Source organism: Borostomias antarcticus (assembly GCF_949987555.1).
Source record: "Borostomias antarcticus genome assembly, chromosome: 11".
NCBI lineage: Eukaryota > Metazoa > Chordata > Actinopteri > Stomiiformes > Stomiidae > Borostomias > Borostomias antarcticus.
This window is the reverse complement of record NC_140244.1, coordinates 8,046,797-8,065,987: the sequence shown is the minus strand read 5'-3', so window position 1 is coordinate 8,065,987 and position 19,191 is coordinate 8,046,797. Positions and strand designations below refer to the sequence as shown.

The 19,191-nt window shown below is 43.8% G+C and overlaps 1 protein-coding gene across 1 annotated transcript in view; it reads left to right on the top strand.

Annotated features, from left to right (window-relative positions):
• Positions 1-19,191, top strand: part of rnf123 (ring finger protein 123) — a 132,251-nt gene that overhangs the window by 40,063 nt on the left and 72,997 nt on the right. Inside the window, exons 33-35 of the mRNA XM_084445282.1 lie at positions 112-300; positions 3,744-3,819; positions 4,344-4,428. Of these exons, the coding sequence (XP_084301408.1) occupies positions 112-300; positions 3,744-3,819; positions 4,344-4,428 (350 nt within the window). The remainder of the gene's footprint in view (positions 1-111; positions 301-3,743; positions 3,820-4,343; positions 4,429-19,191) is intronic.

Genomic DNA, 19,191 nt, shown 5'->3' with positions numbered 1-19,191 from the left:
CTAGCTTTATATCCTCCTCTCCTCTCCTCTCCTCTCCTCTCCTCTCCTCTCCTCTCCTCTCCTCTCCTCTCCTCTCCTCTCCTCTCCTCTCCTCTCCTCTCCTCTCCTCAGATCCAGCAGGCGGCGGAGCGCCCAGAGAGGAACTATGTGGACACCCGGCAGCTGAAGGTTTGCGCCACCTGCTTCGACCTGTCTGTCAGCCTGCTGCGTGTCCTGGAGATGACCGTCACCTTGGTCCCAGAGATCTTCCTGGACTGGACACGCCCCTCTGCCGAGCTCCTGCTAAGACGATTGGCTCAGGTGAGCTGGTACAGTAAGGCGCAAGGTTGCCATTTAACAAAGAAGGGAGCAGAAATCCCTGTTCTGCCTGGACCCTCTGCTAAATCAAAGCTAGCTCGAATTTCTGTCGTGATCCACATACGTTTTTAAGATCAAACAAAATACACTCCTGTCGTCGTGACTTTTAGAAATCATTTTATTTTTATGCAGAGAGAGAGGGAGGAGGGGACGGTCAAACTGACAGACAGAAGAAGAGAGAAAGTGTGTGTGTGCGTGCGTGCGTGTGTGTGTGTTGACAGCTATCACCCAGGGAGAGAGTGAAGGGGCTAGACCAGATAGACCACCTGATGTTGAGTGAAGACTGGAGGCTGATTAACAGCTTCTCACAGCTCCGTCTATTCTTATTCTCCCTCCCTCCTCCCCCTCCACCCCCTCCCTCCTTCTCTCGTCTCTCCTCCTATCCTCTCTCTCCTTCTATCCTCTCACTCCTTCTCTCCTGCTTCCTTCTATCCTCTCGCCTCATGTAGTGAGGGCTGAAATATGTCCTGCTAGTTTGTCTGACCATCATGTTGCCATGGTGCCAGTGTGCCTACTGGAAGCTCAGTGTGAAGCTCCGACAAGACGCCTCCTTTTGCTCTTCAGGATGTTTTGGGAGGCGCGGACAGCCAAGAAACGGGAGTATGAGTCTCTCGGTCAGTGGTGGGATGTGGAGAAGGTCCAGGCTGTTTTGTCAGCAGTATACGGCGTTCTCCTCAGCCCAGTCCAGGAGGGGGCTGGAGGGTGCTGGAGAGCAGCATCAGACAGGTGGAGGCGGAGCTAGCAGGGCGGCGTGCGGAGGGACCTGGGGGCTCTTGTGCAGACTAGGGCGAGGGGGGCTCTTGTGAAGGCTAGGTTCTCCATGCTCAGGGAGATGGACGCAGTTCTTTGTTCTATGGGCTGGAGCAACAAAGCTGTGAGTCTAAACAAATGCATTGTTTGCGTCTGTCGGACGGTCGTGTTACGTCTGCGGTGCGGGAGATGTGGGAGGAGTCTGTAGAGCTCTACTCTGAATTGTACAGGGCTGAGGGCTGTCATGCCGCATGTTCTGAATGTGTGTTGAAGGACCCACCTCAGTTGTTACCTGCGCAAAGGGCGGACTTGGACTCGCCCCTGTCATATCAGGAGGTAATTAAGGCGGTTGGTTAGATGGCCCTGGGCCGTGCCCCTGGGGTCGATGGCCTGCCTGTGGATTTTTATAAGCACTTCTGGGACTTAATGGGTCAGGACTTTTTGCACGTGGTGCAGGAATGCACCAGAGACTGTGAGTGGTCAGCGGGCGGGGCTAACACTCCTGCCCAAGAAGGGGGACTTGAGTCACTTGACAAACTGTGGCATTACTCTGTGCGGACTATCAAATATACGCAAAGACTGCAGGCTCCCCTGGACACTATAGCACATACTGTAAGGACCAGACGTACTGTGTGCCGGCTCGGTCAATCATGGACAATTTGTTGCTTTTAAGGGACCTGATGGAACTGTCACAACGGGGAGACATGGGTTTGGACCTGGTCTCCACGGACCAGGAAAAAGCCTTTGACAGGCTGGATCATGAATATTTGTTTAATGTGTTGTCTGGGTTTGGATTTGGACGGGGTTTCATATCTGGGGTGAAGCTACAGTATGATGGGGCTTCCTGTTTGGTGAAGGTGGGCGGGGCTGAGCCAGTACGGGTGGGGCGTGGGATTCGCCAGGGCTGCCCGCTGTCAGGCCAGCTGTACACTTTAGCCACTGAGCCTTTGCTTGGGTTGCTGCGTAGGAGGTTGCAGGCCGTAGACTCTCCAGGGGTAGGTCTGTGCTCGAGGGTGTGTGTCTCTGCCCATGCAGACGACCTGACGGTGTTTGTTAGGGGAGAGCAGGACCTCAGCCGTTTGGAGGGCGGTCTGAAGCTGTACGAGGAGGCCTCATCAGCCAGGGTGAACTGGGGCAGAGCGAGGGCCTGTTATGTGGGGACTGGAGGAGCAGGGGGCCCCCTCAGCTGCTAGGGGACATGCGCTGGGGTCGGGCGGGACTCACGCTGCTGGGAGTTTATCTGGGCTCGGAGGACTGGGTCAAGAAGAGCTGGTAGGGGCTGTCACAGGTGCTCTCCCGAAAGCTCTCTAAATGGAAACGGCTCCTACCCAAGGTCTCGTACAAGGGGCCCCCCAGTGGCAGGGGGCTCTAGGTGGGGGGAGCAGTGTGAGGTTCAGGTGGCGGGTGCTGTATAAGCCCCCCATCCCTAAAAGGACAGGGGAATTGCATTGGAGAGTGGTGCACGGGGGCCCTGGCCGCCGACTGCTTTCTGGCCGGGCTTGACCCTGGGGTGGGGGAGGGGGGCCCACACGGTGGAGAGGAGGAGACAGTGGTCTGTGTGTTTTCTGTTTGTGCACATCTTGTTCCTCTGTTTGTTCTTTTGCAGGGGTCATGTGCAAGATCGGGGTTTGTATTTTCTGAGGAACTGTTTGTTTTGGGGCCACAGTACACATGCAGGGGGAGGGCTAATTGTGTTTTGCTCAATTTTCTATTTTGGGCTATTTGTACGGTGGGGGTTGATGGGCTTGATATTTGTTTGTGCGCTTGTGCTGTTCTGTGCTACTGTGGGTGTGTGTGTGTGTGTGGGGGGGGGGGGGGGCATCAAAGTCTCTCCTCCCTCCTTCTCTCCTCTCTCTCCTCCCTCCTTCTATCCTCTCTCCTTCTATCCTCTCCTCTCTCCTCCCTCCTCCTTTCCTCCCTCCCTCCCTCCCTCCCTCTCTTACTCTCTGTCCACCATGTTGTTGATCTTCATCCTCTGCTCGCCTCAAGCAGGGTGTGTTGTCAAGCATTAGAGAAGAGTTAACGTTGGAGAGAGAGAAAAAGAGAGAGAAAGAGAGAGAGAGAGAGAGAGGAGGGGAGGAGGAGGAGGGGGGGGCACCTACTCTGCAGGCTGGGCAGGTTGGCATCTTCAGGTTTGGTTTTAAGCAGATGAGGCAGCCTTGTATACCGGTAGCCGAAGACACAACCCTGCAAGACAAAAGCCTTATCAGACTGTTGGAAGTGTGTGCGTGTGTGTGTGTGTGTGTGTGTGTGTGTGTGTGTGTGTGTGTGCGTGTGTGTATGTATGTCTTGACATCTTGCGGAGGGCAGAGTGAGTGTGAGGAGTGTGTGTTCCCAGGTCGATACTCTGCTTGTCCGAGCTGCAACCAGCCACTAATTGAAAGGTTCTTCTGAATGTCGCAGGTGGCCGGGTGTCCTTGAAGCAGCACAGGCCTCATCTTCCCTATCTCTCTTTCACTTTACGTGGGGGATTCAGACTCTGATTAGTGATTTCTGCTGGAAGGAGGATCATCAATTTGTTCACTCAGGATCATCAGAGGAGGACTTCACTCACCTCTCTCTCTTCTCTCTCGTTCTCTCTCTCTCTCTCTCTCTCTCTCTCTCTCTCTCTCTCTCTCCATATCTTTCTCCTCCAGTTGTTGAACCAGGTGTTGAACAGAGTGACCGCAGAGAGGAACCTGTTTGACCGCGTGGTCAACCTTCGTCTTCCAGGTACAGACATCTCTCACATTAAAATTCAATTTTATTGGCACTGTAGTGTGCACAGAAATATTGCCAAATCAGGATGACAAAAACAACAATGACAATAAAAACAACACAAAAACTATTAATGACAAGAACAATATATCAATAAAACAAAACAAAGCATTATGCACATTATTGAACTATTCTGGCAGGATGTTCAAATTCAGATCATTTCATCTTCAATTTACAAAACACATGAGGAAGTGCAGGACTGCTTCTACATCAGTCTGAGCTCTCTGGCCCGCTGCTCATCTGGCCAGCTACTCATCTGTACTTAGTGAAATTGGGAGGGTCAGAGTGTGAAAAGATCATTTTATTTACCTGCAGGCAAATGAACTTGGACAAGAGGGCCAATTTTTATCATATCTGACAATTGATAGAATGATTTGATACATGATTTGTATGTTGAGCCACTGCTTCAGGTATTGTTAGATGTTTATGTTAAGCCTTAACGTTTGTGTGTGTGTGTCGGTGTGTGTGTGTGTGTCCAGGTCTGGAAAGTGTGGACCACTACCCCATCCTGGTGGCTGTGACAGGGATCCTGGTTAGAATCCTGGTGGACGGAGAGAGACAGGGGTAAGACACAGGACGCCTGACCCACGGTCTTCGCTTGTGTTGCACTGTATGCAGTTTGTTCATGTGTCTGACGCACGCACACACGCACGCACGCACACACACACACACACACACACACGTTATGGATCTTCTTCAGTCCTCTGTGAAAGGCCTAGCCAAACTCAGCCCTGCTTTTGCTCTGCCCACTCCGAGGTCAGATCATTATGAGCAGCGCACTATGCCATAGGTGTTGATGGGCTGCTGCAGCCAGGAAACTCAATTACCAGGACATAAAAGCCCTGTGGTGGAGCCAGAGAGACAAGGGCAGACTCAGACTGCAGATGAAGATGAAGATGAAGGATGCTGCCCAACACTCTCTCCTTCCATCATGGAGGGGAGGAAGGCTGCATCGTAATAGTATTGAAATGGAGGGAAGGCTGCATCCTACTGTAATAGTATTTAAATGGACCCAGGAATATCTCATATCACTCTAAGGTGAACCAGGGTCCAAACTTATCTTTTTGGGCTGCCTTCCAAGGAGGCTAGCTGTTGGATGAATAATTTATAGCTGGCCATGAGAATGATAAGTCTTTAAAATAAAATTGCAAATGTTGAGGGAGAATAGTCACCATTGCACACTGGTATAATGGTGCATATAACCTAAAAGAGAGGCCTGAGTCGCACTCCAAACATTGACATTTTAGTTGAGCAATTAGACCTCACTTCTTGCTCATTGACTAGTCATAAAAAGGGTGTTTGTACCTTTAAGAGTGTGCGTCTGTCCACAGGTGTTTGATGTGAACTGATTGCAACTTCAATTTTTTGACTCACAGGGTTCAGAACTGAGGCCAAATTGGTCACGTTTGCGACCATTTTGGGGGTAATGCGTTATAAAATTTGAATGGGTCGCATTGGTGCAAGTAACAAAAATTGTATACAATTTGATTCATAAAATTAGATAAACACATTTCTTAATCGATTCATTGGGTCTATGTTTTCTGTTGTATTTGAAACGGTTTCAATACAAATTTTCTGCACTATTGCTGCGCTCTATCTCTCTCTCCTCTATCTCTCTCTTCATCTGACGGGTCTCTGACAGCCAGGCCAGTTGACACACACAACACTGAAGCGCACATAAGCCCGCCTCCTCTCTCTCACTCACCCTGTCTTCTCATCACTCATCTCATTCAGCACTAAGCGTTTAGATGGATCAACCTTTGCAGTTCCAGACAGTGACTGTTGTGTACCATACTGTAGCTTCTTCAAGCAAGTTGGCTAAGTAGTTGACCTAGTAAAACCTAGCGTAGCCAGCTAGCTAGCTTTTGTGGCTACAGCTACAGTATGTGATATTAGTTGCTATGCTCTTCGTAGCTGTGGCTAAGTAGCTAACGTTAAAGGAGTAGTAAAGGGAAAATGCATGTTTAGCCCTGTTTTAAGGTTACTTATGATCATATACAATGGTTCAGATCAAAAAGTTGACAAAACTAGCACTTTTGAGAAAGTCTGATAATTGCTCTACCACCATTTAGGTCATACAATGGATGTGGGTGGGCACCGTGAAAAATCTTTCAAAACCATGTTAAACTCTCGATTTCAAAGATGCAAATTATGATTTTGTTTTAGTCATAGTCTTTTGACTAAAATGCCATTTAGTTTTCGTCATATTTTAGTCATCTGACTTGTTTTAGTCTAGTTTTAGTTGACTAAATATCACTACGATTTTAGACGACAAAATCTACCATCGATTTAGACAACTCAAATTTAACAGGCTTAGTTCAATCAATCAATCAAGTTGGATTTATATAGCGCCCTTCATGAAACCCAGAGCGCTTTACAGAGTCCAGTATTCATTCAGACAGTCATACCGGTGGTGGTAAGCTACATCTGTAGCCTCAGCTGCCCTGGGGCAGACTGACAGAAGCGTGGCTGCGTCTGTCAGACAGTTTCATAATGAAGCATTCCTCTCCCCCAGTCTGATGCTAACTGTGTTTGTGCCTGATATAGCAAGCTATAACATTGAAATGTCAGCACTAGTCAGCTAGCTAACATCAGGCACAGGCTAGCTAACGTCACACCGGAGGAGAGGGGCTATGGCGGCGCCAGGTAGCTAACTGTTCGTGTCTTATCCATCTAGCTACAGTATAACATTAGACAGCAGCGGTAGTTGCTTAGCTAGCTTACCCAGACTAGCTAACGCTAGATACCCCCGCCAGCCGCCACAAGCATAGCCCCACTTGTTGCTAGCTAACCTGTGCCTCACATTAGCTAGCCACTAACGTTAGCGTTGCAATGATCAGACACTTCAGTTCTCCCCCGCCACAAACCTACGTGAAACACTGGTTTCTTTTAGCTTGTATTGTATTTGAAGTATTTCAGAAACACATTAGTTTAGTTTACATTAGTAACATTAGTTTTAGCTAATACGGTAACGTTAACCGGGGTGGGGGGATGCTTACCTTCTCGTGAATTTCGGGATGACTGTTCTCCAAATTTCGCTTTAAGTTTGTTGTATTTTTGCCAGTAATTTTCAACCCACACGGTTTACAAATGGTTTTGTTTTCCTTTGCATCAAATATGAAGTTTATCCAGATGTCTGCTCTCCTCTTTCTCCCGGTGTGCGAACGTTGACAAAGACATTTCTGAACTGTGGTCATTTACTGAACAGTTCAGGCGCAGCAGTCGTATGCTGTTAGTTGACTTCCCGCCGGCCGGTGTAGCAACGGTACTATTCAAATGTAGGCTAAATACACACAGGCTACCTGTAGGTTGCATCCAACTCGTTCTATTAATACATCCATGATCCAACTGCGCACATCCCGAACCACGACATTCTGATTTGAACTTTTCCCATACGTCCCTCCATAACCATTTTAGTCTAGTTTTTATTTGTTGACGAAAATGTGAATAGATATAGTCATAGTTTTTGTCATCATACATTCATTTTTATTTAGTTATCGTCTTGTGACGATAACCCAAAAAATGTCGTTGACGAATAGTTTTCGTCATAGTTCTCGTCAACGAAATGTGTGTGTGTGTGTGTGTGTGTGTGTGTGTGTGTGTGTGTGTGTGTGTGTGTGTGTGTGTGTGTGTGTGTGTGTGTGTGTGTGTGTCTGTGTGTGTGTGTGTGTGTGAGTGAGTGAGTGAGTGAGTGAGTGGAGCAAATGCTACTACTCCAGCCTGATGCTAAAGTATCTCCCCAGTGCCTCAGTCCAGCGGTCCCTAGCTCATATTCGCTGTGTCCTGCGCTGTCCTCTCTGTGTCCACTCCCCTCATGCCCGGGTGGCCTTCTCCCCCTCACTCCTTGATTGTTCTCCTTTTGAAGCTTCCATGTTTCCCTGGGTCTTTTGCCCGGTCCTTTTTTGCTCCATGATTTTTGTGATCCCCAGCTTTCTCCAGTATTGTAGTCCCTGTGTTTGTCCAGTCCCTGTGGTTCCTCTGTGCTTCTGTTCCTTGTTCCGCCATGCTCCAGTCTTCCTGTGTGTAAGTCTGGTTTGTCTTATTGACACGTCTTTGTTTGTTTTCCCTTTGTTTGTTGGTTGTCCATTTGTCCTCTCCCCTAGTTCAGTGTTCCCCATTGACTTTCCAGGATGTTCAATGAAAATGAGCCTGTCTCCATAATTTTGGACCAACTTTTCTTTGAGTTTCCATGACTTGTATACTGCAGCTGATTCTTCCACTTTACTAAGTTTTCTTCCATAGCTCTCAGTTACAGCACTCAGTGTTGTGACAGTCATATTATCTGAAAAGACTTTCTCATTTAACTCTTCAGGTAGCTCAATGAAAGCTCTTTGATGTTCAGTGAACTTCTTTTCTGACAGATGCTTGTTTCTGGCTGCTGAAATATTATTTGCTGAAATGTAGTGTGCGAGGCAGCTTCTGTGGTACTTAGCATTAGGGGTGTGCCCGATTACGAATACGGTATTCGGATGAGCACAAATAGTAGCTTTTTCCCGAATAGTAAATTCATACGAATATTGTAAAAAATATTTGGGAGGGGGTAGAACAGTCAAATACTGTATGATCGAGCGATACGTGCACGTTCCGTCTGCTGTCTGCTGTCTGTTTTCGAGTGTGCTAGCTATGGGCACACTCGAAAAACTCTAAAAAGTATGATATACGTGGATTTCAAGTTCAGGAATTACTTTACAGGAACGTCATATGTCCTTTCAACTCTGCAAACAACAGTAACTTGTAAACAGTACTAATTTCACCGAACATACAACAGCCATCCCTTCACGCTGTCGCAGAGGTTTACAGTGTGAAGAGATGGTTGTATGTTCGGTGAAAGGAGTACTGTTTACAAGTTAGCTGTTATTTCGAAATGCAGAGGCGAAAGGACCTATGGTGTTTACAGGACGACTTCAGAGCTTGGTAAGCATAAACCATGTAATTCCTGAACTTGAAATTCACATATATCATACTTATTAGAGTTTTTCGAGTGTGCCCATAGCTAGCAACGAGCCAGGGTGCGCGTGCCGACGTTATTGACACAGAACTCTGTACTGCACAAAACAGAAATAATTTAACCTGTACTAGTCAGATACATGCCAGGGAAGCCAGGAATAGGGCTAAAAATGAAATTCAGTGTACAGTACATATCCTTTAAGGAGCTCGTCTGGATGGATGTTATACAAGCTATGTAAAAATGCGGTTACCTGTTGGTTCTATGTCAGTTATTGAATTTATGTGCAGTAATTGAACATATGAAATACTCGTGAAATTATACCTACAATATGTCTCAGTAATTACCCATTATATATATATACCCTTTTTCTGTTGATAAACAATTAAGTGTGCGGGCACATTTTGGCAACTGGTGGGGGCAGGTGGGTAGCCCAGAGAGGGGTCCACTGCCACTGATCCAATATGACGCGAGGGGGCGGAGTCTCGCCACCACACCACGGACCCCACAACTCAGCCCTCGGGTGGGCTAGAGACACAGGGTCTTCACTGGTGGGGGCAGGTGGGTGTCCCGGAGAGAGGTACACTGTCCATGACCAGCTCTGATCCAAGGGGGCGGGGGGGTCTCACCATCACGCGACTATCCACGCCAAGGATCCCACAACTCAGCCCCTGAGTGGGCTAGAGACCCACGGTCTTCGCCAGTGGGTGCAAGGAGATTGCCCAGAGGTCACTGTACTGCGCTCAATCAGCTCTGACCCAAGCAGGCGGAGTCTCAGCCAAGGCTCCGAACCGGTTCAAGGAACGGAAACGAAAACCGAAAAAGGAACGAAAACGAAATGGTCTTTAATTGTTCCAGAACAGAAACGTTAATTTGAAATCTTTAAAACCGGTTAATAACGTTATTTTTTCGTTCTTTGTAGTAGGCCTATATAACTTAAAAATAATTGTAAAAAAGAAGAAAGCTGAGCCTTTTATGGCCGAATAGGCTAAATTAAATTAATTAAATTTGTAGCCTACATCTTGTCCTGTTTTTGTAATGTAGCCTAGGCCCCTAAATCTGTTATTTCACAGTCAGGATCTTAAATGCTTGCTTAGCGAAATGAAGAGATTTAGATATTACAACAACACACAACATGCATAGCCTAGTTCCGACTAGGGATGTGCGCAGCGACTATTTTCACTGATGACTAGACGGTGGTTTTGTAACCGATTATATGACTAGTCTAAAAACAGGATTCCCAAGTTTCCACAACAAGTGCTATTTAGAAAAATTGAGGATGTTTCTCAAACTCTGCGAGCTAAGATGCATGACTATTCTTGATGTTTCCCAACTACTCAGCGGCAGCCAATTTGCATGCGTTGCGCAGGGCTGTCACACACTCTCCTTTGTTTTCCAGTGCAAAACAGTAGTTCAGCCTGTCCTTACAGCTTATTACTTAGCAAAGATATCAATGTGATTTATTTTGTTTAATTGAAGAAGAGTAGGATAGCCTATAGCCTGTAATGTTTCAGTAGGCTAAAACTAGATTTCACATAAAGACCGCGGATGTCAGAGAGGGCAATAACGTTCAAAGGCAAATTTATTCCAACATTGGTCCACAAAGAATGATGCAAATAATAAAGTGAAAGAAATAATAGCCTACTGTGCAAATATAATGTTTTATATGGACCTGCCTACTGTGCAAATATAATGTTTTATATGGACCTGCGTGTCTGCAATAAAGTTCCTCTATCTTTATAACCAACATTCAGCGGAAGCCAATTTTCACTCTTTGCGCATCTCGCTCCAAGTATGGTTTGGCTATTTAAAACACGGAGTACTTTGTGACAGTTGCTTGGATGTATACTAGTATGCATAAACCTATGTTTTGCGAATTTAATGGACTGCCTCCTTCAGAGTTCAACTCGGCAATTAGGCTGTGAAAGCGAGCGCGCCTCTTGGAATATAGTCTATTGTTGCACAGATTTCTGTCATGTCTTGACTTTCACAAACCAAATGATTAGGCTACATTAATTAATATGAGCACACTTTAGTGACAATGTGCCGTGCAACCCTGATCATTGAATAGCATAAGTTAAATTACTATAATATTAAAGACCGCGGATGTCAGACGATAGGCTACGTATAGGCGCCAAATCCGGAGCTCCCATACAAAAGGAACGCAGCATAAACAATAGGGATTGTGCAGATGAATGAATGAGGTGACTAATTATTTATAAATAACATAAAACATTACAAAACGAAATAAAAACAAACAATAGGCCTACAGGCGCAGAATAAAATAGCTTGCAACAACAGTACAAGAAAATATTTGTACAAGAAATACTGTAGGCCTATAGCGTCTTAATAGGCTAACACCCCCGGAACGGTGAACGGAACGTTATTTTTCGTTCTTAACCGGTTCAGGAACGCTGTGTTGGTGGCGGAACACGAGAACGGAAACGTTAAATATTCTGGTTCTGCTCGGAGCGAACCGATTGAAAAATAATTTCGTTTTTAAGCCGTGGTCTCAGCACCACGCCACTATCCATGCCATGAACGCCACAACTCAGCCCCTGAGCGGGCTAGAGACACACGGTTTTCACCAGTGGGTATATGGGGATTGCCCGGAAGTAACTGCACTACATCCGAACTGCTCTGATGCAAGGGGGCGAAGTCTCGCCACCACGCCACAGACCCCACGGCCAATTGGCCTAGGATATAGACAATTAACTACTGGTGGAATGGTGGTGGAGCATCCATCGGGGACCCGCTGTAGTTCCGCTAGCCTTGTGTTATCTGGGTTTATCCCTTACCTTTGTCCAGAAACAGAAGTTGAACTAATTGCAGTAAAATAGCTAACGTTACAGGAATCATCAGTGTAACTGCTTTAGCCACTGACCGCTACCATTAATGTAAGCTGCTGCTAGTTGTTGTGAGCTCATGAGCTAACTGGCTATCTCGCTCTTATTGTGCAGGATTAGCATTGGAAGCATTGGAACTGATGTGTCCAGGCGACAAGACCTATCTTAATTTATCAGACATTATTTCATGTCATTTCAATTCACAGCTATTTCAGTGGCATGACTAGCTTCCGTCCTACCAGTCCTGAACAGAAACAAGCCAGCCACGCATATAAGCCAGGCTGGACCTGGCCTGGTTATAGTGGGCTTTCTTGTCACAAATGAAACACTGATTGCGGATGTCAAATTCGGTGCCTCTGCTGAGTCTTGTTTTTTTGATTAGGGACTGATCCTTGTCTGGGTCTTGCACAGTCACGGTGGAAGTAGCCTAGTGCAATAGGCCAGGTTGGTTGTGCTGGAGTAATTTGCTCTGCATGACTTGTGGTATGACACTTTCACTTTGAAGGAGAGTAGGTCACTTGAGTGGGGAGAGAGTCTCTTGTGAACCTCTTAATTTCTGCAATTAGCATTGTACAATGGTATGCTAGCTAGCTAAAGGAATAGTAAGCTGACTAAGCTAGCTAAAATAATAATAATTCTTTCAACACAAAACATTTCAATTTCAATACTCAATTTAAGAATATATAAAAATGAATGAATCATATTTAGACATTTGTGTTACCTGTCTGTTCTGTCATTAGACTGGTAGCTTCTTCTTTCTTTTTTTAATTTTTATTTCTGCCACATAACATTATGACAATCCTCTGGATGTGGCAGTTTAAAAATGGCAGTTCAAATTTTAAAAAAAAACAAGGGAAAAAACAAGGAGGCACACTCCTGGATGGAATGGAATTTCTAAATGGAATGTGGTGCTATATTGACTTCAGAGGGTGATATGGATTGCATATCCCAAATTAACACTAAACAATGAATATACCTTTTTCAGGAAGGGCTAGCTTATGGTACGCTAAATGAAAAGGATATTGACTTCCAAAACCTTTTGATTTTCTTCAAATAAAAAAGTTTTGTTATTTCACCATGAAAAATAATTTACTGTACTGTACGCTTTGTACGCGTTCTGCCTATTCATCACTGTGTTTAGAGGTCAACAGTACATAATTAAAACAAATGATCAACATAAATTCAGGTAATCCATGTGCACAAGGTACCTGACTACTCTCACACAAAACTTTAAGTGGATCAGAGCTTCCTTTGGAAAACTAGACTGCGCAATGTAACCATGGCACCCCCCAGAAAGATCTTTATTGGCTCTGTGGGGTGCATCACTTCATCAGTTGATTTCACTAATATCCCACAAAAATAAAGTTCCACAACAATGCATTTCTCGAATGGGAAACCCTGAAGATAAAAAAAACAACTTTGTTGTGTTTTGTTCTAACTTGGCTAGGGGTACAGTACCTCAAAATCTGAGGGCCCCTCCTGCTAGACTAACAATTTCCGCCTACACTAAAGTCATGTTTGCAGGACTATATTCTAGTATTTCTTTTGGGAAATTACATTTTAACTCTTTGGTGTTGTTGGACAGTTACTTGGGTCAAACCACAGCAAAGTTGATGCAAATTTGAGTGAGCATTATGAAATTATGGGCTTTTTTTGTCACCTCACTCCTATCCGGACAGGCCTAATTTGGCTCTTTTTCAGATATTAGGGTAGGTCTAAAGAATAGCCCAAAAAACGTATTTCCCACAAAACTAAAGTTCCACAACCATCCATCTCATTATTGGGACACATAGGGGATATGAAAAAGCATGGTTGTGTTTTGTTCTGACTCGGTAATGTTTTTTTTTTACATATCAAATAAGACCACAAATTTGAGAGAGAGGGAGAAAAAGAAAGACAGAGACTCAAGGTGACACAACCTTTTAGGGACACACTGAATAAACCATTCTATGACAACAACATTATGACAACAATGTCCAAGCACCACAAAGAGGAACGACAGGGTGATAAAATACACCCCCTTAGGGCATTGCACTCTAGCCTATTGCCCTACTTCACTAATCAGTGTTTAGGCTACTACTATTAAACGGTCGCTCCAGGACTCTGGCCACCACTTATGTATTAGTAGACCACCAGACAATAGCATGTGTATGCTAATTTGATGATACCAAAGCAGGTCCATTTCCAAGCACCTGCTGTGGCTTTCTCAAGTTCATGCTCTCGAGCGCTGATTAAATCTAGAGTGCCGGACAACGAAGCAAAATGCACAGCCATAACAACTTGTAATTAATCAAAAAGCCTACCTTATCTTGTAACCCAAACCCGTTTAATCAACTTAATTTAGGATATGTAGACGCCCTTGGCTTCCCATGCTGTTTTGCAAGTTAAATTATTAATCCAAATCGTGCATGCAGCAGCCTGTTAGTTAACTTACTGTAGTTCCTCCCAGTCTGAGTGAGTAATGTACAACTCCACAGTGAATATTTTGAGTAGGCTATGTGCACTCAAATAAACGTAATCTATTGCCTCGTATCTAATTCAGGGCCGGTCTATGGGTCCCTAGGTGAGATCTTGAAAATGGGGCCCCTCCCCCAAACTTAATTGAACCTCTACCCAGCAAAATCTGTCCCGACAGTCAAGACTTCTGAACTCTAAACAATAACCCCAACACACAAACACTCCCTCCCTCCCTCCCTCCCTCCCCTGGTGGTTTAGGACCCAAATGCATGACTCTGAAGACAGAGGAAAAATAATTACGTTATATTGTATATATCATCTCAACTGAGGCTTACTCTCAGGTTTACTCTTATCAGTCAGGCTATATCTTAGTCAATGTCTAGTGTTTTATGTCTTAACTTTACTCTTTTTACTTTAAGCATGGAGCACAGAAGCTATAATGTAAACACAAAACAAAAAATAAAATGTAAACTACATTTTTTCAGATCCTAACTACTTGACCTCTTAGCTGCAAAAGCATTGACAGTGACTTCTTAGCAGTGCAATAATAATGACATTTACTCAACTGAGGCTTACTCTCAGGTTTACTCTTATCAGTCAGGCTATATCTTAGTCAATGTCTAGTGTTTTATGTCATACCATTACTCTTTTTACTTTTAGCATGGAGCACAGAAGCTATAATGTAAAAACAAAAAATAAAATGTAACTACATTCTAGCAGATCCTGACTCTACGTGACCTCTTAGCAGCAAAATCATTGATTACATCATAATATGACTCCCTCCCCACTCTAATATCTCTCTCACATATTTTGTGATTCACACTGAGAATGACAAGGCCAGTGAGGTGCTCCTGGGACATTGTGGATCGTAAGTATGTTTTAATTAGTTTTAGCTTTGGAAAGCTCCTCTCTGCACTGGCTACTGTTACTGGTAGGGACACTGCTTTACGAAGAGCTGTCCAGAGATTGGGCTAAACCTCTTTCAGATGCTGGGTGTGAATGATGATAGGAGGCCAGTAGGGTCATATGAGGTGAAGGCAGTTGTGGCAGGTTTTGAATCTCAAAGGCTAGCTCCCTACTATTGATGTCAGGATCATGGTGTGCTGTTAGAGCAGCACTGTCTCACACTGAGTTAACAGTTCATCATGTGTCAATTTTTTTGAAGTTTAGCTGCACACTGAACTTGTCTTTCACCTCAGAGAGACAGACAACCCTTTCCTCAACAGACGATTTTGCCACATCTACAACAGCGTTAAAGAATGTCACCTCTAACCTCTGTAATGCATCTGCAAATGGCTCATAACATGTTTCATAGGCAAACTGCCGTTTGGTGCTCCTCAACCTTCTCTGCTTTAGTGTGGCATCCACATTCATCCCATCACATATTTCTTTAGCTGTTGCTTGAGCTGCTGCAAAACCAGAGACTCTGTAGTCAGCAATGAATCTTTCTGTATTCCTGAGCAGGTCAACAGCTATGTCTAACTGCATTTCAGATGACTGCATAAAATCTATCGAAATATCGAAATATCTTTTGGAGATATCCAAAGTAACGAATCGCATCTGAGGAGGCTTTGGCAGCATCAGATACAACCAAGTTCAGTGTATGTGCCCCACATGGCACAAATAAGGTCCGGGGACTCACTTCTAAGAACCTGGCCTGTACACCCTTCGTGTTTCCCACGCATGCTTGCCCCATTATCGTAGGACTGACCTCTGCAGTCACCAAATGGGAGATTGTGCTCATCTAACCTTTTGAGTATGAGGTTTGCCAGACTTTTACCAGTGCTTTCATCTGCCACAAGGAAACCAATGAAATTTTCCTTGATCTCTGGCTTACTGTTCGAATGATTGCAGACATTTGTTCTTTATGTCTTATATCTGGGGTGCAATCCAATATTATTGAGAAGTATTTGGCTGCTTTTATTTTTGTCACAATTTGTTCCATTACTCTGTCACTCATTGCTGCAATTACCTCATTTTGAACAGTTTTCCCTAAGTGATGTGTGTGTGTTTTTTGTGTTTTAAAAAAACCAACAATTTCTTTATTGAAGATTTTTCCCCTGTTAGTACAGAGATAGTGAAACAGTACAATTCAAACATACCGTTCAACCCCACCCCCCTCCCCCTCCCTCCTACTGGTTCTATACAATACAAGGAAATAGTGGTAAGTAAATAGATAGAGTAAAATAAAACACCATCAATAGCAAAGGACAAGCAAATGATAGTAAATACACAGATATGAATGTGTAGGCTATATTAACCACAGAGCCCTTTAAGATGTAGATTCAAGTATAGAGTAAATTAAAAGCAATGCAAAAAAGAGCATGCACACATATGTATATATACATACATATACACATATCTAAAGTTATATATATATATATATATATATACTAGGGGTGTAACAATATATCGTGCCACAATGTATCGCGATACAGAAATGTCATAATACGTATCATCAAGGTGAAAACAATATCGTGATATGTTTATTGTATATCAGTGAACACTAGCTACACAACGCTGGTAACAAACATGTCTTTTGTCTAGGCCTATCCATGATATTATAACAGTTAAGCTCTAAATTCACAAAGTGTATTGGAGTAGAAATGTGGAGAAATGCACTATTGGTGTGAACAGCAGCGCTACTGCAACGCTTCACACCTGCCCTTAGTGTATCGTATCATATTGTTATCATCAACCCAATATTGTGTATCGTATCGTGAGATTAGTGTATCGTTACACCCCTAGTATAAACATACACGTTAAAGTTTATGAATAGGGACAAAAAAAGAGTAAGCTACTCCAAGAACTGCAACTTGACATGACACCTCAATCATCTGTCGCAGCTGTCTACATAAAGTTAATCAGGTTACGCCATATCGCTTCAAATATATCAGGCCTTTGTCTCAGATTATACATTATTCTCTCATTTGGTATACAAGAAGTTAGTTCTCTAAGCCATAAAGAGGGTGTAGGAGGATGCTCATCTTTCCACTTAAGGGCTATGCATTTATCCACTGTTACCAGAGCTATTTTTATCAATCTTAAAGTTTTTCTGTTGCACTGCCCTGGAAGCACTGATGTATCTCCTAAAAGTGCCAGTCTTCGATCAGGCGGGATGTTTATTTCTGTTACCTTAGATGTGGTTCTCAGTACTTCTTCCCAGCAACTGGACAATCGAGAGCAGGACCAAAACATGTGGAGAAGAGAGCTAGCCTCAGATTTACATCGTGGACAGTATTGAGAGATTATTTGATTTATTCTATGCAGTCTTTCCGGAGTGTAGTAGACTCTATGTATCAGTTTGAACTGAGTCAGTATGTGCCTACCATTAAAATAAAGTGCCTTTTCACACAAATTCTCCCACTCGTCATCATCAAAGGTATGATTTAGGTCAGCCTCCCATTTTCTCCTCACTAGAAGTTCCTTTTTGTCCAGTAACTGATTAATACCAGCATATGTATAAGTATAAGATATAAACCCTTTCAAGATATAAACCCACTCAACATACTGTCTAGAGGTTGTTTTGTAATAGGTGAAAGTCTACCCCTTGTTCTGTTTGAATATAGTGTCTTACTTGCATACATTTAAAGAAGTGTCTCCCATCTAGGCTATACTTAGCTGCCAGTCCTCTAAACGAGTCCAACTCCCTGTCCTTATACAGATCTCCAAAAGTCTTAATGCCCTTCCTAAACCGTATTTGAGTAATCCCATCCCTTAGACCCTCAGGTAAGAAAGGGTTTGTGTGGAATGGGGTAAGGTCATAGATGGGCAAATTACTTTTAGTTTTCCTGCGTACTTCAGACCAAGTTTTGTATCTGTTTTATGAGCAGGTTTGTTGTTAATGTTTGCAGTTGCTTGAACGAGGGGACATACTGTATTGGATTGAGGCAAGAGGTATAGAGTTAAGATCATGTTGTTCTATTTGCAACCAGGAGAGGGATTTTTGTATATCTGTTTGCCACACCCAAACAGCCCGAATAGTTCCCAACTTTATTCTACAGTAGGTGTTTTTTTCCTCCAAATGAACCTAGATATGCTAGAATTTAGTTGTTAAAAAAAGATTTGGGTACAGGGGTAGGTAGCATTTGAAACAAATAGAGGAACTTGGGAAGGATGTTCATTTTAATACAATTAACTCGACCCATTAAAGACAGTGGAAGGTCCATCTGTTGAGCTCTTCCTCCGTTTTTACCAGTAATGGGGAGTAATTTAAAGAGAAAACTTAAGCAAGTGAGTTGGGAATCGTGAGTTTAGTGGCATAACTACACTCTTAGTAGGGTTGATCTTGTGTCCTGAGATAGCACTATATTCATTCAATGTTTCCAACAGTGCTGGTATTGACACCTCGGGTTCTATCAAGTAAAGTAAAACATCATCGGCATATAACGACATGCGTGCTGGAGCAAGTGGGGAAAGGCGTTTAAAGATCATATTACAGAGGCTAAAGACCACGTATTTGAAAACCACAACAAGGCCTCGCTTTGAGGAATCACAACTATCGATTAATAAAATCAGATTGATGAAAACAACCATTTAGCGGCCGAAAATAGATTTTTAGAAACTGCATTCTCGGTGCCCCGTCCACCGCCATTACATGGATATACTGGCTCGCGCTGGATTTTAAATGTCTTCTACATGCCTCCGAACTACACCAAAGTGATCTCGGTGAGTCAAACGTCTTATAATATGTCGTAAATAAGGTCCAGGTTGTCAAAAACGAGCATTGTCCTTTAATATAAACCATATACAGTAATTAAAGAAACACTTTTAGTCTATTCTGTTAGTGTTGTGTATATATTGTATATATTTCTGTAACAATTATTGTGATTGCTCGGCCTAGACCCTCTGCTGGACTGTGCCTTGCACGTTCTATCTTGGGATTGGCATGTGTGAAAAGATGCAACACGGAAATGTCGTGGCATGTATGAATGGTGAAATTCAGTCACAGTTTAGGGAAGAATTCTCATTAATTTACAGGGAACTATGTATGTAAAGGGCTTAAGGGTTCTTATCTTGTATCCCCTCTGTAACCCCTCCTCATCCCAGCCTCTATGATAACAGAGCATAATCATCACT